Here is a 10,153-nt window from a genome sequence, read left to right on the forward strand (position 1 = left end):
CTTCAGGGATTTTGTTCATAGGGTTGCTATGAGTTGTATTCGACGGCTATCAACAACATCATCATGCTGAGCAAATAATTAGTGAAACCAGACTCTAATAAGAAGATGTCATCAGGATTAGAGAAAAACTTAAAACTATTTGTCTTATGCACATAACACAACCTTGTTTCCAGAAAGTGAAGATTTGAAGCAATTCTGCAGAAGATCAAAGCCTTCAATATAGATTACATCTCAACAACAAGAAAAGAAAAATCCTCATCACTGGACCAGCAATGGAGAAAAGACTAAAAAAAAAGTTTTCAGTTATTTCAATTTACTTGAATGACAGCAGTCAAGAAATAGAAAAGACAAGACAACTATGAGATATCATCTCACCCCAGTAAGAACAGCAAAATTTAACAGAACAGCAAACAACAAATGCTGGTGAGGTTGTGGAGAAACTAGAACCCTTATTCAGTGTTGGTGGGAGTGTAAAATGGTACAACCACTATGCAAGGCAGTATGGTGCTTTCTCAAAAAGTTGCAAATAGAAATACCATTTGACCCAGCAATTCCACTACTGGGAATATACCCCAAAGAAACCATAACCACCACCCAGGCAGATATATGCACATCCATATTTATCGTGGTTTTGTTCACAATAGCAGAGTTGGAAACAACCTAAGTGCCCAGCAATAAATGAATGGATAGAGAAGCTGTGGTATATTCACACAGTGGAATACCACATTGCATTGAAAAAACAAGGAACTCATGAAATATACAAAATGCGTGACCCTGGAGGACATTATGCTGAGTGAAATATCTCAGTCACAAAAGGACAAATACTGCATAATGCCACTGTTGTAAAATGGACTGATGTCAAGGTTGAGGAGAGACTGAGAAAGATGGGATAAATTATGTACACTGCATTGAAACAGATGAGGGAGAGAACTGTTTAAAAGGGATATATGATTATCATGACAGGAGTCCAGAATGAAGGCTGCATAGCAGAGTGGACTTGGGAGGAAGGATTGTATAACAATGAAAGAATTTTTCTTTTACTTTTCGAAGAGAAGAGCGAACTGTTAGGGAGGTTGGGAAAGGAGAAAAGTTCAACAATGAATGAACAGAAAGCCAAAGTTTCTGTAAATTTTAATTGTTGTTGTTGTTGTTGTTATGTGCCGTAGAGTCATTTTCGACTCATAGCGACCCTATGCACAACAGCCCTAAACCCTGCTCTATCCTGCGCCAACCGCACTCCCTCTGACACACCCATCCCGATTACCCCAGTCACCGAATCAATCCATCTCATAGAGGGTCTTCCCCTCCTGCGCTGTCCCTCCACCCTCCCAAGCATGATGTCCCTCTCCAAGGACATCCTGGCAACGTGTCCAAAGTATGTCAGACGAAGCCCCAGAATCCTTGTCACCAAGGAGTAGCTTGGTTTAGTCCTCTCCAAAATGAATCTGTTTGTTTTCCTGGCAGTCCATGGTACATTCAGTACTCTTCTCCAGCACCACAGCTCAAAAGCATCCACTCTCCTTCTGTCCTCCCTAGTCATTGTCCAACTCTCTGATGCATAACAAGCGATTGCAAATACCATGGCCTGTATCAGGCGCACCTTAGTCTCCAGAGAGACACCATTGTTCCTGAGTAATTTAGAGAGGTCCCTAACAGCAGACTTTCCCATCGCGATATGCTTTTTGATTTCCTGACTGCTAGTGCCAAGAGTGTTGACTGTGGAGCCGAGCAAACTGAAGCTGTGAACAATCTCAATCTCTTCGCCATCCATCCTGATGCTGCCAATTGGTCCAGTGGTGAGAATCTTTGTCTTCTTGACATTGAGCCTCAGTCCATACTGAAGGCTGCAGTCCTTGACCCTTCGCAGCAAGTGCATGAGGTCCTCCTCAGTTTCAGCAAGCAGGGTTGTGTCATCTGCATAATGCAGATTGTTAATAGATCTTCCACCAATCCTGATGCCACAGTTCTCATAGAGCCCAGCTTCTCGGATAATCTGCTCTGCATACATGTTGAAAAGGTATGGAGACAGGATGCATCCCTGGCGTACACCCTTCCCAATTTTGAACCATGCAGTGTTACCCTGCTCTGTTCTGACTACTGCCCCTTGGTCCAAGTACAAGTTTCGCATTAGCACAATTAAATGTTCTGGGATTCCCATTCTTCTCAGAGTCAGCCACAGTTTGTTATGATCCACACAGTCAAATGCCTTTGCATAATCAATGAAACACAGATAGACATTCTTCTGGTATTCTCGGCTTTCAGCCAAGATCCATCTAACATCAGCAACAATATCCCTAGTACCACGACCTCTTCTAAACCCAGCCTGGACTTCCAGCAGTTCTCTGCTGATGTGCTGTTCTAATCGTTTTTCGATAATCTTCAGTAGAATCTTGCTTGCATGATTATATAAACTTTAATTTAAAAAATAAATTAAAAAGACATGCTTTGGAGAAATCTACGGTGAAGGCTCTCTCCAAAGTGCTAAAGTGAACGGATGTTGCTTGATCCCACCCATGGTATTTTATATTGCTTCCTATGCATCTGAAGGAGCTCTGGTGGCTTTAGTGGTATGGGGTGGTGTGCCCATCCGAAAGAACAACAGTTCAAATCACCTGGCTGCTATCAGGAGAAAGATAAGCAATCTCCTCCTGTGCTGCTGTGCATCTGCTAAAAATCTGCTGTGAGGTGGTTCTAACACAACAGTACATAACACAACAGTACATAACACAACATGCATCTGAAAGTTAGACAATGAATAAAGAAGACTGAAGAATGGATCCTATGAAATGTGCTGTTGAAGAGTACTAAATAAACCATGGAATGCAAAAGAACAAACTAATCTGTCTTGAAGGAAGTACAACCAGAGTGCTACTGAGAGGTAAGGATGGTAAAACTTTGTCTCCCTTACTTTGGACATATGTTTAGGAGGAACTAGTCCTTGGAAAGAGATCATGCTGGGAAAGATAGAGGGTTACTGAAAGATGGGACGACCCTCAATGAGACTGATTAACGTGGTGATGACCACAATGGGCTTCAGTATGCCAGAGATTGTGAAGGTGATGCATAGGCCAAGGTTCAGGTTATGTTATTCATAGAGTAGCTTTGAGTAGTAGCTGACAAAACCTAACTAATTTGGATAATAAAAAAAACAACAACATAATTTCTAGGTTAAAATGGCGTACCTTTTAAACTTTGGTTTGATTATCCTTAAGCTGCCATCAATTCATTGTGGTTGTTAGGTGCCTTCAAGCCAAATAAGAACAATCTACTGCAGGAGCCTGCCCTATGACCTAAATACCAACCAGCTTGCATCGTCCTACAACATTTCTTCCTCCCTTAGAACTTCAGTCCTGAGGGAATTTTTATTTAGTATTTAAATGTGTTTAATTATCTGGATTCCACAATTTTTTTTTCCTTTCCAAATTAAGGACTTAGAAATAAAACTGACATCAGCTAAAAAGACATAAGTTTCTGATGAAGGATAGTTGTGTTAGGTTTGCAAGTTCTTCACCTACCCATTCTTGCACAGAATCGTACAGGAATTATTCCTTCCTACTGGATTTAAAAGCAAGACTCCTCAACAGGAACAGTAGGACAAGATGAGACTGAAGTTTTTACAATGATTATGTAAATTTATTTTATTTTTTATTATGTAAATTTAATATAAAATAGCAAGACTGCAACCAGGGTATTCTCATAAACCTTCAGTACCCATAAAACAGTTAAAGCAACCTAAATTTCCATCAGCAATTAAAAGATTTTAGAATCTTCAAACTCATTTCAAATGGCTATTCACAAAGCCCAGAAAATACTAAGACCCATCGCCTTACACTTAAATGGATTAATTAAGTGGTTTTGTGTAAATTTAGCAAGGTGAGACTAGTCCAAATGTTACTCATAATGTCTACTTTATTTACTGTACAAGTTCACAGAAAATTTACTCTTTGTGCTAAGGTACATTTATTGTTACATAGTTTTATAATGCAGTTATTCTCTGTCCAAAAGCATGAAGGAGGATAAAAGGAGAGGTACTGAACATGGTACTTCACAAGGCAAGAAACCAGCTACTAGTCAGTTTACACCACAGGTAGGTAGTTTACAAATGATAAGCTGTGCAGTCAACTCCTCAAAGTCACTAACATTTGCATTTGAATGTTAAATGCATATGAGAAGAAACAGTAATTGCAAGGACAAGTACATCTAATTTGGTTATTGTGAGATCGGCACACACACATCACAACTGTGCAAAAATACTGTTATCCTATCATCAAACAGGAAAAACATGAATGAGCTATTAAACACAAAAAATACAAGCTATAAAATAAAAAAAGCAAAGTTTTCCTATAAGAAATTTAAACAGCAGATGTACTAATTACTAGGAGGCATCTTTAAAGAAACATACTAATGGAACAGTTCCTGTGAACAGTCCAAAGAAGTAAATCTGCAGTTAACTGGCTTCCCCACCTCCATCTTCCTTTATTCTTGTGGCAGGTCTGTTCTAAACTTGCAATTATTCTGTTTATGCTAAATATTAAAATTCTTAATTTAGGCATTGATCTCAGTATTTCAATACAGTGACTCTGACATAACAAAACTTTACAAATACCATTTAAAAATGCTGTTATCTCTTCCTCAGACAGGTATATATAGGAGACCATGATGAAAGCTAAACAAGATTACCTAGAGAAAGAGATAATTGTTTTTTTTTTTTTTCTGGCCTAGTCATCAGACCAAAGATTCTTTTAACAAACAAACAAACAAAAAAACCAAGAAGAAAAAAACCCCCAAAACACAAATCAAAACCTCCCTGAAACATTGGGAGGATATAGGATAAAGTACTTAAATGCTCTTCAAATAGAACTTAAAACCACAGGAAATAACCACTCTCAAATTTGGTTTGTTAGAATGTAGCAGTATCTTTTTCATATGGTTATTCCAACCTTATGGAATGAAGAAGCAACTGGGCTCTGTTCCAGACTTTACCAGTGATCACCAGCATTCATTTATAAGGATACCTTAACAAATTTTGAAAAAACAGGACAGGAACACACTCCTTATGGTCTATAACCTCCACCCCATTGGCCAATGACATGAACTCAAGATTTCTGCTTCACCAGATTCAACATGACCATAAAAATGGCAGGGATTGCTGATCGATGCACCGCCTTCACAGACTGGCCGCAGCTAGCTCAGTAACTGTGTCTCCTTTCTCTTACCATAGACTCATCAACCTATCACCCACAAACTTGTCCCAGCTCTGCCCTTGAAGTAGAAACAACTACTGCTTGCACAATTCAATATTATGTCATCCCAAAATGAAAACACCATTTAAGTACTAGTTATTATCAGATTAGAATTTCATTACCTGCTATTAATAACAGCAGTGCAATTAAGAAAGAATCACATGATAACTATGGCATTTTCAAGCACAAATCATTTAAGCATAAAAATATGCATAGGAGATTCAAGAAGCAAGGGCACATTTAAATTACAAGCATACACAATGGGTAGGGTCAAATTCAGGAATAAAGAGAGCATATAGTTTTATTTATGTAAATAAAAAGCAGGACAAAATTTAAACACACAAGATTAAATCATTCCATCAGCTAAGAGAAAAATCATGTCCCTTAGAAGCAACTTGGACTTTCTGTCCAACTGGATATATGGTAAGATTCTAATTGCATATATTCTCAAAATAGATAATATACCCACTCGAAACAAAATTTAAATATGGGATATATGTAAATTTAAACGAGGAAAAAGTATATGCCAATTAAAACATCTTTACATGACTATACAGGGATTCCAACCCAACAAACAAAAAAGCTTGAACAGAGAAAACCCGTCTCCTGCAGCTCAGATGGCAACAGACACCAAGGCTGTTTGGAATTCTTCCATACATGTTAGCATACAAAACAGTATCAAATCACTGGAACTTATAACTAGCACCATCAAAATAGTCATAATACCAAAAATATAAACCATTTCTAGTGAATAAACTTCTAAACTCATTCTTAACAACTGTCCTAACATGTAAAGAGAAACTGCAAAGTTTAAGTCCAAGAAAAAGAACATTACCATAGGTGGCAAAATTAAACATGGTTTTTCAAATATCAAAATAATAGGAATAAGATTATTAAGTACCTCTCAGAAAAGTCCGGGGCTCTGATAAGTATGAATAATACTTATAGCTACAATCTGGCAAGCAGCAATCAGGCACCATATACCCACAAACCACCATCACAGACAGAGTGAACCTAAATACACTGTTTGGCTTATATGCAACAAAATTAAGCCATTACTTTGGCATCCCATAAAGAACAGTTGGCCCTAGGACAAAAAGAAAGGAATCAGCTGCATGCCACAATGATACAAACATTTCACTTTAGGTCTCCATCTCCCTCTTCATCTCCCTGGATTGATTTTTTGATACGAAGCAGCATGGTAGTAAGCCACTGGTCCAAACGAGAGATTGAGTCAAATTCCTTCACCTTGTATAAAGAAAAGATGAATAGGAATCATTAAATGAAAATAAACACAGAACTATACAGCATAGCTCGCTTTATGCGACTCACTTTACTCTGCTTGACCAGTATTTCTTTTATACAAATTGAAGGTTTTTGGCAACCCTTCAGCAAGCACATCTACCAGTGCCATTTTTCCAACAGTATGTGCTCACGTTATGTATTACCACATTTTAGTAATTCTCACAATTTTTAAAACTTTTTCACAATCCTACTGCACACTGAATGGGTTACAGTGTAGGTTATGGTGGTGCAGTCTACAGGGAGTTAGGCCGTAAACTCAAAAGCATCCCCTCAAACATACCAGCGGTACTGCAGGAGAAAGATGGGCAATCATCTCCAGGCAATTCACAGCCTGGGAAACATTCTGGAGGGTCAGCTGACTCCAGTTCAATGGCAATGACTGAATGGTGTTATGTCCCATTGAGTCAACTACACACACAGGAACCTCATGGACAACAGATCTGAACCATATCCTAACCTATGCCACCCTTACAATCTCTTCCATTCTTGAGCCCATTGTTAGTTAATTTGTCAGTTCATCTTCTTGAGGTTTTTTAGTCTTTCTCTGACCCCTCACCATTCCCAGCATATTTTTTTTTCTAAGGACTTGTATCTCCTGACATCATGCTCAAGGTATGAGACAAAATTTCACCATCTCTGCCTCTAATGAGCAACTCTGGTTGCACGTCCTCTAAAATAGTTTTGTTTACACTTTCTGCAGTCCATGGAATAGTTCAGTACTCTTCTCCAAAACCATAATTCAAGGGCTTCAGTTCTTCCATCATCCTTATTTATCATCTGTCCAACTTTCAGATGCCTAAAAAGTAATTTAAAACACCATGGTTTGAATCAAGTGTGCCTTAGTATTTAAACTGACATCCTTGCTCTCTGGATAGGTTTCTGACAACATATTTTCCCAATGTAACACATCTTTGGTTTTTCTGAGTGCTGTTACCAGGGGTGTTGATTAGGATCCAAGTAAAATAAAATGACTGACAACCTTAGTCTTTTTTCCATCTATCATGATGTTGCCTATTGGCCCAGTGGTGAAGATCTCTTTTATACTACCCCTTCAAAGCCACAGTTAACATATTTATGGAGGAGACTGAGAAATTTATTTGGCTCTAAAAATAAGACAGGTGGCTTGGTGATACACTGGTTAAACACTTAGCGGCTAACTTCATGACGGGTAATCTGAATCCAAGGGAAAGTAGAAAAGGATGTTGCAGTCTATATCCATAAAGGTTTTATAGCCTTGGAAACCCTATGGGCTCCACGCTCTCTTACTGTGAGCTGAAACCCATGGGAAAGCAGTAGTTGGCAAATAAAAGGAAAAGAGAAAAATAATGTGTAAAGGAAAACTCCATTTATTTTATGCCAAGAATCAGCAACCTTACACTACTTAATTTTCATATTTTAAATAATATTTTCACTTTATACTTACTTGTGGATTAGATATTTAAAAATTTAATTACAACTAGAATCAGCCCAGTTTGTTGTGATCTACATAGGAAAATGCCTTTGCTTAGTCAGTGAAACACAGATAAGACATTCCTCTGGTACTCTCTGCTTTCTGCCAAGATCCATCTGACATTAGCTGTAATATCCCTAGTACCTCAGCCTCTTCTAAACCCAGCCTGCACTTCAGGCAGTTCTCTGCTGGTGTGCTGTTCCAGTTGTTTCTGGATAATCTTCAGAAGAATCTTGCTTGCATGTGAAATCAATGATATTGTTCTGTAGTTTCCGCACTCAGCTGGGTCAACCTTCTTTGGAATGGGAACAAATATAGATCTCTTCCAGTCAGTTGGTCAGGTGGTTGTCTCCCAGATTTCTTAGGACAACTTGGTGAGCACATCCAGGGCAGAGTCTGTCTGCTGAAATATGTCAGTTGGTATACCATGAATTCCTGGGGCCTTGGATTTTTGCCAATTCTTTCAGAGCAGCTTGAACTTCTTTCATCATCACAGGCTCTTGCTCATACGATGTCTCATGAAATTCTTCTGTGTTTGCCAATTCCTTTTGGTTCAATGACTGTATACTCTTTCAGTCTTCTTTTAATGCTTCCTGGATCATTTAATATTCTGCCCAAAGGATCCTTAAGTATTACAACTTGAGGCATGAATTTGTTCTTCAGTTCCTTCAGCTTAAGAAATGCTAAGCGGGTTCAGCCCCTTTGATTTTCTGACTCCAACTTCCTGCACATTTCATTGTAATACTTCACTTTGTCTTCCTACACTGCCATTTGGAAGCTTCTGTTCAACTCCTTAATACCTGATTTTTTTCCCCTTTGCTTTGGCTTCTTGGTGCTCTAGTGCAAAAGGCAGAATTTCTTCTGACATCCGTCTTGGTCTTTTCTTCCTCCTCTATCTTTGCAATGACCTTTTGCATTCATCCTGGATGATACTCTTGTGAGAAGAATGGAAATCCCAGAACACTTGATTGTTCTTATAAAAAACCTATACTTGGACGAGGAGGCAATCATCAGAACAGAGCAAGGCAACACTGGTTCAAAATGGGGAAAGGTGTATACCAAGGATGTGTTCTATCTCTGTATCTTTTCAATCTATCTGTGGAACAGATCATCTGGGAAGCTAGGCTCTATGAGGAGAAATGTGGCATCAGGTTTGGAGGTAGCCTCATCAACAATCTGCGTTATGCAGATGACACATCTTGCTTGCTGAAACCAAGGAGGACCTGAAGTGCTTGCTGTAGAAGGTCAAGGACTGTTGTTATTGTTTTTATGTGCCGTTGAGTCGTTTGCAACTCATAGCGACCCTATGTACAACAGGCCTAAACCCTGCTCTATCCTGTGCCAATCACATTGCCCCTGACACACCCATCCAGATTACTGTAGTCACTGAATCAATCTACCTCATAGAGGGTCTACCTCTCCTACGCTGTCCTCCACCCTACCAAGCATGATATCCCTCTCCAATGACCTGTCTCTCCTTACAACATGTCCAAAGTATGTAAGACGAAGCCCCAGAATCCTTGCCTCCAAGGAGTAGCCTTGTTTAGCCCTCTCTGGGATGAATCGGTTTTCTTGGCAATCCATGGTACATTCAATACTCTTCTTCATCACCACAGCTCAGAGGCACCAATTGTCCTTCTATCCTCCCTAGTCATTGTACAAATCTCTGATGCATAACAAGTGATTGCAAAGACCATGGCCTGTATCAGGCACACCTTAGTCTCCAGGGAGACACCACTGCTCTTGAGTACTTTAGAGAGGTCCCTAACAGCAGACTTTCCCATCGCAATAGGTTTTTTTATTTCATAGCTGCTGGTGCCAAGAGTGTTGACTGTGGAGCCCAGCAAACTGAAGCTGTGAACAATCTCAATCTCTTTGCCATCCATCCTCATGCTACCAATTGGTCCAGTAGTGAGAATCTTTGTCTTCTTGACATTGAGCCTCAGTCCATACTGAAGTCTTCAGTCCTTGACCCTCTGCAGCAAGTGCATGAGGTCCTCCTCAGTTTCGGCAAGCAGGGTTGTGTCATCTGCATAATGCAGATTGTTAATAGGATGCATCCCTGGCATACGTCCTTCCCAATTTTGAACCATGCAGTGTTGCCCTGCTCTGTTCTGATGACTGCCTCTTGGTCCAAGTATAGGTTTCGCATTAG

At 39.4% G+C, this 10,153-nt stretch overlaps 1 protein-coding gene across 3 annotated transcripts in view; it reads right to left on the reverse strand.

The window, feature by feature from the left end:
• Positions 1 to 6,235: 6,235 nt before the first annotated feature.
• NAPB (N-ethylmaleimide-sensitive factor attachment protein, beta) overlaps positions 6,236 to 10,153 on the reverse strand; it is a 98,490-nt gene continuing 94,572 nt past the window's right edge. For 2 of the 3 annotated variants that reach the window (XM_006902899.1, XM_006902897.1), the window contains one exon: positions 6,236 to 6,491. In XM_006902899.1, coding sequence (XP_006902961.1) covers positions 6,381 to 6,491 — 111 coding nt within the window. In that variant the 3' untranslated portion in view covers positions 6,236 to 6,380. The remainder of the gene's footprint in view (positions 6,492 to 10,153) is intronic. The other variant, XM_006902898.1, reaches the window with a different exon arrangement.

Source organism: Elephantulus edwardii, unplaced genomic scaffold (assembly GCF_000299155.1).
Source record: "Elephantulus edwardii isolate Elephantulus edwardi_28Jun2011 unplaced genomic scaffold, EleEdw1.0 scaffold00467, whole genome shotgun sequence".
In the NCBI taxonomy this organism is placed as follows: Eukaryota; Metazoa; Chordata; class Mammalia; order Macroscelidea; family Macroscelididae; genus Elephantulus; species Elephantulus edwardii.